Source organism: Labeo rohita, chromosome 14 (assembly GCF_022985175.1).
Source record: "Labeo rohita strain BAU-BD-2019 chromosome 14, IGBB_LRoh.1.0, whole genome shotgun sequence".
Taxonomy (NCBI): Eukaryota; Metazoa; Chordata; class Actinopteri; order Cypriniformes; family Cyprinidae; genus Labeo; species Labeo rohita.
Genome location: NC_066882.1, coordinates 18,593,309 through 18,611,105, shown reverse-complemented (window position 1 = coordinate 18,611,105; position 17,797 = coordinate 18,593,309). Strand labels below are relative to the sequence as shown.

The following is a 17,797-nucleotide window of genomic DNA, read 5'->3' as shown; positions in this document are numbered from 1 at the left end:
ATCTTTTAACAGCTAATCGTGGCAGAGGAAATCTGATGAGCAAACCCTCCCACCACAGGAAACGGAGACGAGTACCTGTGGTGACTGATTTGTTGCGAATTTAGCAGGAGGACACTGAGTGCATCGCCTTAATTGACTTCAGTCATATTATTCCAAGCTGTGTTGCCCAGGCAAATGTATAAGATACATCATAACAGAATTGTTGATATGAGATGGACTTAATAGACGCCCTCTAATTAGAGATGTGAAAGATTAAATGAAGTGCCCTGCTAATCTCTAAAAGCTTTCGCTCATCATTATTTCATGACGGAAGGCATCCATTTCAAAGCAGCAAATAAAAACAGTACATTCTGCACATCAAGAGCAACAGAGTCTGTAAACACTCCTCTAGCAGCTTTAAGCTTCATTAGAGGCACCTGCTTCAGTCAACGCAAAAACTACAGATTCAAATAAATTGTACTGAGGTCAGCAGAGTTTTAAGTTGTTTTTTATGCTGCTGTCCAAAAAACAGCAAAACAGCTTTAGAAAATATTCTAACCAATGAAGAAAAAAAAAAAAAAAAAAAAAAAAACATACAACTTACAGCAATCAAGATTTAATGTTAGTAGTTCAATTTAACATACTGAACTGGAATTGAATTTTTAAAAGAAAAAAAAAGCTGGTAAAATTCTGCATTTAGCAGTCACTGTGACAAATGGGGAAAAAGCGTTCATTTATATAGCCCTATAAAATCAGTTTTATTTTTTTCCCCAAATCCAGTTTCATTTTTTCAAATTTTTTTTTTTTTTTTTATATTTCATGGGATCCTGTAATTAGTTATAATGGTTAAATTACAAAAATATTAACCAAAAAGTCTGTCTGATTAACTGAAATCATGTAACCTACACAATTTAACAGCAATTTATTAAAAGCTTAACAAAAAATAGATTTTTAAGGTCCTATGAAACAAGTTTTTATTTTTTACCAAATATGGTTGTGTTTTGCATTAATTTTCTAGATATCATTTGAACGGTTTTATTAAATTGTAATAATCAAACATGTCTAATTAATGAATTTTATAAAGAATAAAATTATTTAATTTATTTTATTTTATTATTATTATTATTTTTTTTTTTTTTTTTTCCCTCAGAAATACTGTGCTGTGTACTTACATTTTTCTGGTAAATAAATTCTGATAAATCATTTTTGTTAAATATCCCTTAAAAAAAAAAATATTTTAATAATAATTTAGCAGTAGTAGCACTATTCTTCAAGTTAAACCCAACTTTTATTTTGACGGGTTTCTGTGAAGACCTTTAAATTTCTGTTCTGACATGACTATAGTTTCTCAAAATAAACAGTTAAATGCTCATGAAGTGACCCTCAGAGCAGTTCTAGAGATTACGTGCTCATGTACTCCTATTCAGGCAGCAAAGGCCAAAACACAGCGAGTGTCACAGCCGCTTCAGAATGTGTGTAATAACAAACTGTGCATCTGCGCCATTTAAATAGTATTTTTGCCAATTAATATTCACAGACACTAGTCCATATGGCTTTTTGATTCATGTATACTGTCTTTTGATTTAACCATCCCAAATTGGGCAAATTCCAGGACATTCTACGTTATACTGTGAATTCCATTTATGACTGAATTCCGCAATTACATCTGCACCACATAAATCATAGGGCACTGCATTTCGCATCCTGTCCATCAGGAACAAACTATTTCAACAATATCTGTTACTTAAAAGTACAAGTTGCATTTAGTAGACCAACAAATTCAAAAGTAATACGTGCAAACACCTTGTGCTCAAAAACACAGCTGGTGCCATTACAACCTACTTTTTTCCTTTTATAAGATCTCTATGGCAACATTGCAGTTCATGCATATCATTTGAATTTATTATTTCACTAACTGATTGTTTAAAATGTTGAGTGTGTAACAGACCAAAAACTGTTAGACTAATGGCTTACATCCTATTCCGGAAGGAGACTAAGCGCAAACAAATGAAGGATAGCTAATGATGTCTTGCTACCCTTGACCTCAAATTAAATTTAGAGACTCTGATCTGAACTATTTAAAACAAGTCACATCAGGACATAAATGTATTGCTTAGACACTCAAATTGTCATGTTACTTCCCATAAGTTTTTGATGCTGACCTGACTCAACCCTGCAACAAAAGTTCAAACTTGTGAAAGACTCTCTGAGGTCAGTAGCTCAGCTTTGTTTGGACATACAAATTTAATCTGATCCAATCCTGGATTACCGTCTCCGCGACACAGTTCAATCACACACCGGATTTGTCAACAACTCGCTGCTCTCACGCTCTTTGTTGATAAAATTGTTTGGAGCAGTTGCAGAGGGTGATGCAACTCCTGTTAGATCCTACACACAATATGTTCATCTTCATCACTGACTGCAAAACAACTTGGCGCCCTTTTCACAAAAGCCAAAGCAAAAGTTCTAAAAATCAAGCCTTTAGCCAAAGCCTAGTCTTTTTGCAGCCAAGACAGTGGCAAACACTGGTGAAGATGAATTATTGATTCAGCAATTAAAGAATTTTTAACACGTTAAGCCATGCCGAAGGTCTGCAAGGAGCTGCATAATTCATATGCAACCTTTTCCATGAACTCTGAATATTTTACGATCTATATCCCATACCTAGAGCCAGATCGAGCCATTTCACACCCTCACCGAAAGTGCATAAGCTCTCCTAATGTTCCAGGGGTCTACACTGTGACCATTTCTATAAAACTACTGCACGCAACTATGAAAAAAAATATTTAGGAGCACCGTGTGCGACTGACCCCATCAGCATATTTGTGTTTCCGCTGAAGGGAATGTCAAAGGTTTTTGTTTTTGCAACGTTAAGTAATGCATCACACACATATCTGATGAATCCATTGATAAAGTGTAGAGTGAGTACAAATAAGAGATTCATTGTGCAGTGTAAAAAGCTTTGTTGATTATAATGGAACTTTGTGAAATTGTGATGAACTAAGATGAGTGACAGATTTTAATGATTTTTAAGAAAGTCTGTAAATGAGATATTGATTTAATACAACAGTTAAATAAACAGGAGGTTAATATTAAGTGACACTGTCTAACTATAACACTATTGCCTGATTTTGCTGTATTTCAATGTCAAAAATAGTTTGAAACAAGTCACAACTGAGCCGCTTCGCATCTCCATTCAAACACAGTGGTGTTTCGCTTATGAATGAACGTACGTTTTTTTAAACAAATCTAGTGAATCGATTCAATTTCCCATTCATAAAGACAGTCACTTGCTTTGTTCCTGGATGAATCAGCCGTTCAAACGAATCAAATGAATGATTCAGTAATTAAACCAGTGACTTGATGCCACCTACTGGCAAATTTAGTTTCATTTTTAAAGTATATTTCTTACTTATTTAAATCATTTAAAATTTCTATATTCAAAATTTTATATTTAAAACATTAATGTCAACATGAAGTTATGAATTTGATTGCATGCATGCCTGAAACATGAAAATACACCTACAAGCCACTTTTGTGTTCTTCTGTGCCACCTCTGTAGTACGAATTTATTTTGTTAATACCGATTTCATCTGATTGGTAATTTATTCTTATTCCGTTGTTTTAATTAGAAATTTTAAAAAGCTTACAAAATTAAAAAAAAAAAAAAAAAAAAAAAAAAAAAAAAAAAAAAAAAGATATAATAGATGGAATACTTTTATTAAAATTAGAAAAATGCCATTACAAAGCTAAAAAACAAAATTCCCCTCTATTTCACTTTGAATCAAATATCAACTATCATGAATATAATGGGAATGAATATCATGCTAATTAATATCATGCTAATTTTTGATCAGATTTTTTTGATTATTGATTAGAAGGTGCTCCTAAAATTTTGACTGTGCTCTTAAATTTTCACAAGTGCTCCCAAGAGCCCTGTGTTCCACCCTTTTAGCTGTTGAGATTAGCACTTCAACGCAGGGTGCAATATGGCGTCTGTCCCAATGTAACTGGCAAAAAAAGTATTCATTCGCAAAATGACAATGCTCACAGAGCACACTCCCTTCAATTAGAGGGAGGCCAATCCTCAGTTTAGTCTCGGTCGTGTTGCTGAATGCCAATTTTTCACTGACACAGCTTATTAGCTTGCTATTTCTATCTAGATCAGAGAAACATTGACATCCAATAGCCCACAGACTTACATCAAAGTTGTTGAGGGCGTAGGCCAGCTCTCCTCCACCTGCAGACTGGGAGAAGCTGGAGTCCTCGCTGCTGGTAGCCTGGGCTGCATTAGAAATGCCGGAGACGGCGTGCTGCAGCTGCTTGTAGATGAGGTCTCGGTTGGCCTTGTACGCGGCCACGTCTGGGTGCTGCAGGCAGGCACGCGAAGCCGTGTACAGCATGGGAACGTTTCTCTGAAGGACGCCGCGAGCTGCCGCCATTTGGTCTTTGTGATGGACGTCCTTGAGTTCCTGTCATATGAAGAGAGAGAATTCAGGGGTGATGTTATAGGCCTGTCATAATAAGGACATTAAAGAGCATCCCTCAAGGGCCCACACATGCTCATAATCAGATCATGACTGTACAGCCTGGCAAATCTGCCACATAGAAACACATAGCATGTGGAACCAAAGTAAACATGATCAATTCTGTTAATTGAACACTTTGTTTATTGCCAGTGTACATAAAAATGAGTCCGATGTGCATCATTTTTTTCCTTCCACGGCATAACTGCCACATTTTTAAGACGTGTCAAGTTGATAATCAACGGCCTTCTCCGTACTAGCTGCCTGAAAGAGGGAATGCGTCCTATGTGAACGCCCTCTAATCTCAGAAGTGTTGCTGTTGCTGCCCCATACTTAAAGTCAGTGTACAGCATTGACACAAATTGCTGTCTGTCAGAACACAGGTTACAGCCAAAAAATACACACTTTGAGTACAGTTGACAAGATTTTAATTTATGTGAAATGTTTTGAAGAGGAGAAGGTCAATTTTTGTGATTTCATGATCGATCCTTGCTGTCAAATCTGAGATCTCCAAAGTGTGGACTAGCCCTCACTGAACTTTCCGTTCTCGGTGGAATAAAGGCATAACTCCTCAGAGACGGAAGTAGAAAAAAGTTTTTCCAAAAATTTAATACCAGAGTAATTTGCACCTTGGGAGTGAGGCTGTAGCGTCTGCTGACTGATTCACGAAATTATAAACTTAGAAGGGCCCAGTGTAGCATGAGAGGGGAAAATCACAGTGAATAAATAAAATGAACAGCTCCACTCCATATTCGAATAGAGAAATAATTAGCATTGTCAAGATACAATAATCTCTCTCTATTGCAAAACAACATTCATTCTATTAATCAGTGAGCTCACCTGGAAAATTCATCCTGAAATCCATCACTGCTGACTACTGCTTAACCCGATAAGCCCCCCCCCAAAAAAAATCCCAAAGACCCAATTCTCATATCATTTAAATGGATTTTGTCACTCTAGCTGCTCCAGCCTAGTCTTGCTCTTCCCTTCCCTGACAGGTATAGAGAAGATTGTTCTTGCTTATACGCATCAAATCTTAAACCAGAGCTGCACAGCTCCTTGCTGCACATGTGGGTGGAGGATGTAAGGCTATTCAAAGTCAGTACATCCCCAAATGAAATTAGATCTCCTCAGATAAGAACATTTTCTACAAGTGGCTGCATTTTACCTGCTGCCTCTTAGCCGCCATCATGTTCAGTTTGTCCACTTCCGGTTTCAGAGCTTTGTACTGGATACCCAGATCCTGCTCGGTGCCAGCATTACGCACCTTCACCAGGCTCTCCTCAACCTGTGGGACAAGTACAGTAAAGCGTTAAAGAAAAAAATCTTAATCTATAGCCTATGGACATTAAGTGCAACATCTGAAAATCATTCATGTGTTTATCCTGCTGGCTTTGTATTTTTTAATTACCATAAAACTCTATTAAAAGACCCTTCTGGGATATATTAATATTTAGAACATATTACTGATAGAGACAACAGAAAGAGCTGGAGAGAGGAGAATCACTGCGCTGTAATAAGGAGAAAACTGAAAAGGTATTAATATGAAATTATTGTACTGAAAAATGATTAGCGGCACAACCAGTGAGACAGAAAACCTGCCGCCTACATTGAAATTGTAATCAGCACACTTTGTTCAAGCACTGTTGTAAAAATAAAAAAAAAAAAAATAATAAAAATAATAATAATAATAATAATAATAATAATAATAATAATAATAATAATAATAATATGTCCAACTCTATCATGATTTCCCCTTTCATAGTTTATTCTACTAATTCAACAAATGCATTAGTCAAATCATTAGTACATTAGTCCAAATCAGACAAGAGAAATATTTCATGGTCACACAAGCATACTTAAAAAGCTTCTCATTTGATCATTCAAGCTGAGCTCCCAGAACAATTCAAAACAGAAAAAAAGAAGAAAAAAAAGAAAGAAAAACAGCACCTACTCTTCCACAAGAAAGCTTCTGCTTGCTCTTGCATGAACGTCCATCATAAACTTCAAGCGAAAAGCACTGGCATAAAAATCTAATTGTAACACTGAAAAAATAACCCACCTGTATCATATCATATTTTCAATTTCTCTCGGAGGGGAGCTTTTCACAGCTCTGGCAACATGGTGAAATCATTTTTGTGCACAAACGTGACAAGACCTCTCTATGCTGCATCAGAGACTACACAAAATGTGATTCAACAGCCTGTTGCTTGCAGAAACATGAAGTGGATGTAATCTCATTTGCACCAACAACCTATAGACTAAATGCAAACAAATCTAACATAACACCTAGATGTATGTGAAACACAAATTGAGGGCTACAGGAATGTTTGCAACATCCAGCTTCAATTCCAGGGTTTTCTTTTTATATGTGAAGTGTTAATATTCACACAGTAACTGGGATTGCCGTGCATATAATTACTGTTGGAGGAAGTTCAAGAAGAGTTGGGCAATAAAACCCAGAGGGCAATAAAAGCACTGACACCAGTGCAGATGATGAAGGGGGTAAATAGGACTAAACTCAGGCATCTTTTTGTGTGCTTTACCCAGCCTTCTGGACCAAAGCCAGTTCCCTGCAGTACTCCCTTCGGCTTTAGCTTTTTCTCAGATCCAGAGAGTGACGAGGGATAGAGATAATGAGGGGGGTTATAAAAAGAAATCCAAAATCAGTGATGGACTAAGTCTAAGTGATACAGCAAGATATGAAAGTTCAAAATAACCTTGCTATCAGCCAGCTACAAATGTAAATGTTAGCACCAGTTATACGCACAACACATTTTGGCTCATTTCCAGCTTAAAACTTGAGTTCCAACAAGTGTCATATTTAAAAAGACCAGCCTGATACTTTGCCAGAGAGTTTCTGCCGGTTGGCATGATATGAGCCACTCCAAAATGAAATGGAAATTGCTGGGCACATACTCTGCCCATTTTCACATAAACCCTCCAGGCATGTCTAGAGTGATCAAAATGTTAAAAGAATCATTCACCCAAAAATGAAAATTGTGTCATCATTTACTCTCGACAGACACCAAAGTTTCTTGCATTTCTCGTAAGTGAAACGTGACGTGCAAATGAATAGGCATACACATGAAAGAGATTTAAGAGCAACAGCAGATAGGAAAATTAATAGTGAATATAAAAGTTTAAACTAAGAGAAAATAGTGGCTTCAGTAAACTTGTACTGTAGGGTAAGAATCAGACCACTTTCAAAGTTACTGTTTTAAAGCAACAGTTCACCCAAAAATGGGAAATTCTGCCATTAATTACTCGTCCTCATGTCGTTCAAACCTCTAAGATCTTCGTTCATGTTCGGAACACAAATGAAGATATTTTTGATGAAATTCGAGAGCTTTCTGACTCTCCATAGACAGCAAGAGTCGTTCCAAGTTCTTGGTACCTTTCTGCGCCTTGAACATCGCTTTTTTGCGCACAAAAAGTATTCTCATAATTTCGTAAAGTTACGGCTGAACCACAGATGTCACATGGACTATTTCGTTGATGTTCCTGTTCCTTTCTGGGCCTTGAACGTGGAAGGACCCTTGCTGTCTATGCAGGGTCAGAAAGCTCTCGGATTTCATCAAAAATATCTTCATTTGCATTTCAAAGAGTTTGGAACAACATGATGGTGAGTAATTAAAAAAAAAAGAAGAAAAAAAAAAAAAAAAAAAAAAAAAGCATTTTTGGGTGAACTATCCCTTTAAGACTGAAAGCCCATGGTTATTGTACATTATAGAAAACAGCACCTCTGACGTTCAATGAATCTCCATTGAAATTCATAAACATCTAGAACTACACAACTGTTCAAAAGTTTGGGGTCTGAAAGAGAAGTCTCCTATGCTCACTCAAAAACAGTCTGAGGTATTACAATTTAAAGTAAGTTGTATTATAATACATTTTTAAAATAGAATTTATTCCTCCAATGGCAAAGCTGAAGTTTTAGCAGACACTGAAACTTTATTTGCACATTATTCACAAATCTTTCTAATTTACTGCTCAAGAACCATTTCTTATTACTGTGGAAACCAATACACATTTTTCAGGACGTGTTTAAAAGGACAGCTATTATTTGAAACACCAATCTATTCTAATATCATAAATGTCATTACTGTCATTTGATGCCTCAAAAATATTAATCTTACAGACAAAACCTTTTAGCTGTAGTGTATGAGAAGTTGAGCAAACAACCATTTTCACTTTTTGGTCAACCAGCTTTTCAAAGAGCAAAAATGTGTGTGCATGTGTCTCACCAGTTTGAGCTGAAGCAGAAGCTGGTACACATCAGCCATGTCCGCCAGTACAAGCAGATGAGTGACAGCAGAAAGAAGGGCACGTGCAGCACGCACCATGTTGCCTCTCTTCACTGAAGAACAGGGATCCTCTGCAAACTCTCCTGAGGCCAACTTCATGGATTCTCCTACAGAAAAAAATGATTCACACAAAGTCTCATTATTAGTTTTAATTTGTTCTTTTATAGCCTTCATGATGCAAGAGAAGCAAGGTCAAGGAAATGATCATTTCCCAACGTGGAGGTCGACATAACAGATAATTCAACATGTGACGATGCAATTACTTCCAAAGAGGCCTTTTGAAATGCTAAAGACTGGGACCTAATTATTGGCCGTTATTTGATTAAAATCCGCTTCTGTTAATTGACAACGATAACACCGTCCAAGGTCACTTGCGAAATAACACAAACACATAGCAACACGAACGTACAGGAGGTTCTTTTAGTGGCCTCACAAACCCAAGTTAACAACAATAATTTCCTGCAACAAAGAGCTGCATGGTGAGCTGTGAAACTTCAACTATTCAGGGGGTTGGACTGATTCAGCCACCCTGCAGTCTGTCATAAGAGCACAGCCAACCACTACACACAAGAACAACTACAAGGTGAAATATAGAGCTAATCACCAGGGCAGCGGGTGTTCATGTTCAAGGATAAATGCCAGTGGTTAGGGGGGTGACGGGTTAATTGCATTAGGATGTCATTTTGCCAAATGCTAGACGGAGAGGAAAGTCAGAAGCAGTGAAAGCAAAGGCTTGATTCATCTCTACTCATAGCCAGAGCTCTGTGACACATGCTAGCACACCAAACGAGTCCTTTCATTGAAGGTCGAGTCCCTGGGATAACACTGACGTCTTATCTGATGTGCCTGCGAAAGGGTGTCATCACTTGCCTTCACATCCCAGTTGGCTCATGTTGAAACCTTTTCAATGTGACAAAGCAGGGCATTTTAACAGCAGCTTAAAATACCAAAACGAATAAGGGCACCCGTATGACCACAAACCTCACATTCGACACAGTTTTGGGGTTGTTGTGACAAACGCGTCGGCAAATGAACTGGAGATCACCGCATACCACTCGAGCCATACATAAAAAAAATAAATAAATAAAACCCTGCAATGAAAGCGGCCCAGAGTGCAAGTAATGGCTGAGTTCATAACTAGACCGAACTGAAATTGACTCAATGAAAAGAGAGAAAAATCAATTTGAGGGGGCAGCGAGTAAGAGCTTTGTGCTCGGGAGGGGGTCTCATTCTTTCCTTTGTTGATGTTTGGAATAATGTGCACAGTGTTCCCTGGTAACAGGAAGCGAGTCTCTCAGAATGACGGCAACTAGATTTTCTGGGTTATTGCACAAGCGGTGGTTGCCAAACACACACTGAATGGCATCTCCCTTCTATTTTTACCCATCACTTAAAAATAAATTCACCCCACCATAGACCACACAAAAAGAACTGTCATTCCCTCCTGAGGGTGCAATCAATAAGACTATTTTCACGGGTCTGATAGTGATCAGTGCACCCATAATAAACTAACATCTATCACTTCTAAGGTAGCGCTCACAAGAGGACCACATAGGCTTGTGACGAAATGTTGAAAGCAGATGTCTAAAGAAGGCGGCACAATGAGCATCCAGATACCTTGGAGAGAAGGCAGACGGCATTATCATTCCCAGCATCCTTCATCTGTGCCGTTGAAAGGTGTGAAGCAATCAAAATCGGTTTCTACGGTAAATAAGACACATTCCACCCAGGAGACATGCTAATGTTGCACGTATGCATGCAGCTGACAATTCTGGAGCTGTTAGGGAGAAAACCATTCAAGGATTCGGTGGTTTCCAACATGCATTACGCAACGATTACATTTGCCCGGCTCGCAGAACAGCTGGTAAGCCACAGCTGGGTACCGGGATCTCTTTTCAATCTAGGGAAGCTTTAACCCCACTCAATGGTGGCATTATCAGTCGAACCACGCGTGGTCGAGCAAAACTGCATAGCTGACAGTCTCCGGCACCAGCGAGCAACAGCGTCTGGATTCCGCAGCCAATGACAGCATAGCAAAACCAATGTGACATTCCTCGGCATCACAGCAGCGTGCTGGCCGGCGCTTGACAGATTTTACAGCCCAAACTAAGCCAATAAACACTGAGTGCCGAATCTGAAACTGACAAAGATGTTATTCCAACAAGTGGTAAGTGGGTTGAGCGTGCACTCTGCATCTCAGAAGTGCGAAATGCCACACTAATTCCAGAAGAAGAGACATTCCGACCCAGGAAGTTCACATCAGCCACTCACTTAGATTGAGAACGTATGATGTCAACTTTATGGCTACAGGTTATTTCCGTCACAAGACTCGGCCTGAAGTCTTGCATAAGTGAAGCATCGCTCTTCTCCGTATCTGACATCACCTTTGACAACTGGCAGACTCCATGTACATATGCAAGTTGTTTTGCGCTTGTTTTCTCATTCTTGGCAACAGAGCATAAATAAAAATATCTTGATGGATCAGCGCAGCAAGTCAAGGCAAGCTGTTCGCTAATGAATGTGACAATCCCTGCTTAGCAGGGAAAGCATAGCCATATAACTAGGATTAGTTAGCAACGGTGTCAAAAATGCCATGCAAATTTACATCATAAACTGAATGCCTTTAAACTCATGAGGATATGATGAGGCGACTGCATCTTATTTAAATGAGTCAAATAAAAATGTGCTCTAACTAGAGTGTCGCAGTGATCGTGTATCGATATTTTAATCAAAAACACATGGCAAACAAGCCACGCAGAAATGAGGAGTTTGCAATTTGACAGGGTTAAACCCTTCTATTAACCTGTCTTCTCTATCCTCTTTCCGTAAGGAGGCATGGCAGAGATACCAGTGATGTTCTGTAATGAGAATGAACAACATGAGATTGAGTGAGGGGATATACAGGACAACAGTCTTGGGGGAAGTACACACTCCATTGCACGATAGCAGCAACTCCGATAGCACAAGCCAAGCCCTCTTAATTCAAAAATCCATCCGCACATGCAGATAAGCACAGACAGATAATGAAAACAGGAAATGAAACCACTGATTAAAGCCATTACCCGAATTAGGATATTCAGCCGTTTCTTGTAATAGTTTCAATGGCTCCAGACACTTTTGAAGTTATCGCAGAGGTAACACTAGGGCTGAGCATTGACACAGATTTGAGCAATCAGTTTGTTTCAGATACAAAAACTCTTAGTTTGGTACAATATTGATTCGTTTGGTCATATCAGGTACAGTACGTGTCTCGTTTTTTTTTTTTTTTTTTTTTTTTTTAAGAAAACAGTCGACTTAATAGATGTGAGAAATAAATATCAACATAAGGTAAGCCCAAAAAAAAAAAAAAACTGAGTTATATACAAAGATTTAAATTGCACATTTTTGTGTTACTTTCTACGACCCAGTTTCAGAGAGAGGGCATAGACTAAGTCATTTTTATAAACATGCTTAGGAAAAAAAAAAATAACATTACTGGTGTGCATCTTAAGACAAAACAGAGGCACTGATATATTTTAAGATCAGTCAATCAGTGTTCCCAAGGTCATGGTTTTGAAAATGTAGTCGCAGGAACAATTCCAGAACCACAGGTTAAAAGGCCTACTTTTATAAATGTACCATAGCGGCCTAAAGTCTATCTATAGACTTAAAAAAAAATAAGAAGAAAATAGATCTTTTAATAATGTGTATTATACCTGGCAACGGAAAGATGGATGTCACATCACAAACTATTATGTAAGTTTCACCCACAGCATAAATGTTAAAGCTTTTACGGAGCAGAAATAAACACGATAACAGCCAGTCAAAGCATGTCGCTTATAAGTCTGCATGTCTCTGTTTAAATGAATAGCATAGTTTTGTCTACTACACAAACTCAAACACGCATGAAGCTCACAGTGATTTCCGCATTGTGTCATACTTTGTGAATTTTATCTCCAGAGCTTCTCTGAGAGAGAGCTTTTCACCATATCATTTGAAAAACTACACAAACGTTAAGATGATTTAACAGAAACATATTACTATGATATAGTAAAATGTGCTTCTCAAAAATAATAATATCAACCCAATAAATAATATATTCATAAATAATGAATATAATTAAACCCAATATCAAACATACATTTACATTTAATATCAAACATACATTTTTTGTTGTGCATCATCTTACTTGACAAAAAATGTAGGGAACAAATAAAGTGAATTTCATGGGGCCCTAAATTAAAAGTTTGCTTGAAAGAATTTATGAAAAAAAGTTATATGTATTCTCAAAGTCTAACAAACATGTGGAAAGCACTTCCTTCCATAATAATGGTAAATATATATTGTCATAATATTTCTGGCTATATCACCCAGCACTAATTTTAAATTTTATCATGGTAAGTGCTGAAAATTAAAATCAAAGAAAGGGTAAAAGTTTTTTTTTTTAATAAAACACAGATCAAGTAATTTAATATGCACATGCTACGTATAAACAAGGCTTGCTATGATTCAAAACATAGACTAAATAAAAGCAAAATGTTTATTTTAAAGGGCATTAATGGAATAAAGCAGCCGTCACCATGATTGGACAGGGCAAAATTGGGCTAGTTTTCGTTCCTTTTGAGCAGGTTTTGGGTAAGCTTTGGGCTGGAAATTTTTCTGGGACCTGGCAACCCTGCAGTCAGTGCAAGTTTCTTTCAGTAGAAACCGCTCATACTTAGATTTTAGTCTAGGACTAGGCTTAAGCCTTGTCTGTGAAACCGGGGGGTATATCTATTTAATTATACAATAATGTTTCTACTCCAATTTGTTGTTGAAAAATAAATATTTAAACAGCGGCTGTCCTAAAAACTTTTAAAGGATTTATTCAAACATACATTAATCATGTAAGTCATACACTAACATGCTCTGTAAAGACATCATTAACAGGTCAAAATATAGTAAATATCACATATTGCATACATTTAGTAAAATGCTCCTCTATAGAGCAATTTGTTCTATATAACTACTGAGCTATGGAACTTTTTTGTGGTAAATGTAACACTATGTTTCATGTTATTATACAAGATGTTTTACTGACGTCTTGCTGAGGCCGTCACACTGATTGAGCAATTACACGAGACATGCTACATTTCAGTACACTGTACCATTTCTTTGAACATACTTTCTGATGTTCATTCATATTTATTTCAAGCTATAACTAGCAGTACATCAAAAAAGATGATTATTGGATAGATAGCAAGCTAAAGTAATGTTTAATGAAGATTTGTTCACACAAAAAACAAAAATGGCAAAGCAGCAGACAGACCTTGGAAACAAAGAACTGATATCAGTTCATCAAACTGAATCAATACTGGCAACCCAGCCCTAATTAACACTGCTCTTCTTTTTTTTTTTTTTTTTTTTTTTTTTTTTACATACCTTGCTTGCGGACATCCTCCACTGCTGCAGTCAGCTCTTCCTTTAAAAACTGACTTTCTTTAGCAATCTTCTCGCCTTTCTCCAGGAAGTTCTGGGTGGCTGTCTCCACAGAGGCTGCCAGAACATGAGCCTTCTTGGAGCGGCCCTTCTTCTTGTTAGATGGTCCTTTGTTGCTAGAGTTCACAAGTGTGGTGACCTGCAAATGGCACAAGAAATAGTTAAGGAAAACAGTGATTTTTGGTGATTAATACAATGACTGAGGGTGAAAACTGAAAAAGTAGTCTGACCTGTGTAACCAATGGCTCCAGCAGTCTTTCCACAGCCAGTGTGCGGATCTCCAGGCTCTTGGGATCCCATTTGAAGTTGATGTTTGCTGTGTTAATGCTCGTCATGTTTCTGAGGAGAGAAGAAGCGATCGATGGATTAAGAGGGGTGGTAAGACCGAGACAAATAAGCAGCCTAAGGCTGTGACTTTTTTCAAATGAAATGTCACATGACAGATTCGTATTTAGTGTAAGCAATCACTAATGATGTAAACAATCCGCACTGCTAACCAAAACGAACCCACACTTATTCCATCTGAGTAGCTCTGTTGCCCACTCTGCTATTTTCCATTCAAACAGTGACCGCAGTTGTATTGATCAGCAATCTTGCTCTGAAGGACAGGGATAATCAGCCTACCCCGAGGGCTCTGCTGTTGTTGCAGGGGTCCGTCTGCACTAGACAGACAGACTAAATAGACATTGTTTGCTATATAGGTCAGGGAATGCAGACAAAGTGGGCGAGGTCAGTGTTGCATGACCAACACTCTGGGAATAAAACCTCTGAATTTAAATGCGTCCTACAAAAAGTTAGGACATTCAACTTTGGCCGAAAAAAAAAAAACTGAATAACAAGTATTTTTAGAAAAACTACATTGAGCCATTTCCATATATACAGGCTCATCTGGGTGGAAATCACTGCTGTTCAGTTAGAACGGGTTGATTACCATTAACAACTTTGTAGAACACAAGAAAGAAGACATGCTTGTGTATTTTAAAAAATGAAAAATAATCCTTCACATTCCAATGGAGTGTAAGAATTGGGTTTTGGAGGTAAATATCCCATTCATTTTCTCCATAAGAAAACTTATTTCTAACAAAAACTTAAGTTTGTTAACCGACAGTATGTACTTTTGCTAAACCCATCAACATAGATTATTTCAGTTTATTTTTTAAATAATCATGTTTAACAGTTGAAATCCTCGAGAAACTATATTATCCATGATTCTGCAAAGAATTCCCCACCAGTTCAAGACTTCAGGGGCTTTGCCATGGATGACGGTGGATGGAAGACGAGACGAAGGTTGTGTTAAAAATCAGTTTGGATGAATAGATAATTTAGCCACAGTCGTACAGTACAATATGGATACTCTCTAGCCACTGAGTGTACATTGGTTCTACACTTTTTTTTGTTGCGGTGCATTATAGGACACCACAACAAATGACTGTTCCCTCAATAGTGAATCAGAATCGAGTCACCTGGGCAACTGAAACCGGTGCTTCTTTACTTTAATGTCTGGCGTCACACTGCAGACTTGCTCACTCCTGTGTCACACAAATGCAACTGGCGTCATCTTGAACTTCAATTACTGATTAATTGTTTTATACTTTGTAAAGCACGTTTTCCTTTTCAAAAACATTGAGTAAATATATGGTCATTTAATAAAATAAAACATAGGTCATTTAATAAAATAATTTATAATCGAATTTAGACTATATAATTATTTATTTGGCATGTACCCGAGAAATATCTGATAAATACATAATACAGTATGATAAATCGCTTGTAAACCGGGGTACTGCACAGCCAATGAGAGTTTATTTTGTAATAATAACGAGCTGACTGTACATTATCTCTAACATATCAACAGGTAAAAAGGGAAATGCTATTATCTTCATTGTTACTTAAAAAAACAACAACACATTGTTATCTCAGTGACTGTCTGCATCCTGTATTATTATACACTGCTAAAGCCAGAGCTCACAGGAAGGGCCTGATCCATAGTTTGTGGTTTAGGCGGAGCCCTAAACTCCTCGAATGGATTTTATTCTCTCAAAAGCCTGAGACTATGATCACAGTCGACTTCAAAAATTAAAACATCCACATCATCACATAAGACTTTATTAACGTGGTCTGGTTTGATAATAAAACCACACGTTTAAGAATTAAAAACTCCCGACACATTTTTCCTGATACGAGACATGCAGCTAACAGCTAACTAGCATTCCCCACAAAACTTTCCAGGATAGTTTCTGTTTAATACTCTCAAATAGTTCTCAACTCGTTTGTTCTTTCACGACGCTTCTAAATTCGACAAAAGATGACTAACAAGGCGTTTACAAGAAACAAACCCGTGTTTATTTAGTGTAATATGAAACGACAGAGACAGAAATATCCCAAACATTCCATGAAGTTAGGATACGAGCTAACAATGTAGCCACAAACGCAAATTCCGCCTTCCTGTCTATCCTGTATTCACAATATAGGCATAAAATGAAACAATTTTCAGGCAAATTCACTTGTATATTTGTTAATAATGACAATAATGCCGTTTAAACTATCCAGACAAAAGCAAAACATACTCACCAAACTGTTGAAATTCCTGTCAGATTCAAAATGGAGGGATGAGACTTTTAAAATACTGAAGTAAAGTTTTTCCGCGTGTTATAATCCCTCCCAGCGGCTAAACAAAAGCCAAAAGATATAATCCACTAAAACCTAACTAAAAGAGCCCGTTTGAGTGATAAACGTAGGAGTTCGTCACGTATTTAGAAGGAGTTTCGGTTTTTCCCGTGAGTTGAAAGTGGAGGATGATGGCGGATTCCCAGCAGTCGGTCAGTGTTATCAGGTGTGTTTGGGAGTGGCTCGGCAACTCGGTTAAAGTTCAGCTGAGAGCGCAGTGGGGGATATTAAGCACAATGATGTCAGATTAAAAGGTGTTAAAGGAGATTAAAATGTGGCGAAATTTGTGAACGGGGTTTTTTACGTTGTTGACTCAGTTTTAAAAGGAAATGTGCATATTCTGTCTCTTTCTCTTTCTCTTTTTTTCTCTTTCGATGTAGTTTCGGTTCAGCTCAATTCACCTACTTAATTCATTGGTATAACAGTAGACTAAATTTGTTTTACATTTCATCATAGCTTCATCAGCTAAGCAACTAGAGATTTATAATAATGTATAAAGAAGAAAGACAAATGCATAATTAAGGATTATTTTTAAATACAAAAGCAAAGAATGAGCAATGTGATAAAAGAAGGCAGACTATCTATCTGACCAGCCTATGTTGGTTTGCTGGTCTAACTGGTCATCCAGGCTGGTTTGTTGGTCACTTTAGGTGGTCAGGCTGGGTGGCCAATTTGCCAACCAACTGAACACCAGTTTGGTCAGGCTGAGAGACCATTTGCTGACCAGATGTGCACCAGTTTGGAAAGGCTGGGAGACCAGCAAACCATCTTAGATTATTCTAAAATATATTTGTAAGTAACTCATTTTGTGTTTAGATTACTTATTATCAGAGTTGGGTAGATTAATTACAAATTGTAATC

General features: G+C 37.5%; 1 protein-coding gene across 1 annotated transcript in view; it reads right to left on the bottom strand.

Moving 5' to 3' along the window:
- ctnna1 (catenin (cadherin-associated protein), alpha 1) overlaps nt 1-17,120 on the bottom strand; it is a 105,637-nt gene extending 88,517 nt beyond the window's left edge. Inside the window, exons 1-6 of the mRNA XM_051127173.1 lie at nt 16,841-17,120; nt 14,500-14,608; nt 14,213-14,408; nt 8,753-8,919; nt 5,674-5,793; nt 4,182-4,451 (exon numbers count right to left, since the gene is read on the bottom strand). Coding sequence (XP_050983130.1) covers nt 4,182-4,451; nt 5,674-5,793; nt 8,753-8,919; nt 14,213-14,408; nt 14,500-14,604 — 858 coding nt within the window. The 5' untranslated portion in view covers nt 14,605-14,608; nt 16,841-17,120. The remainder of the gene's footprint in view (nt 1-4,181; nt 4,452-5,673; nt 5,794-8,752; nt 8,920-14,212; nt 14,409-14,499; nt 14,609-16,840) is intronic.
- Between the last annotated feature and the right edge of the window lie 677 nt (nt 17,121-17,797).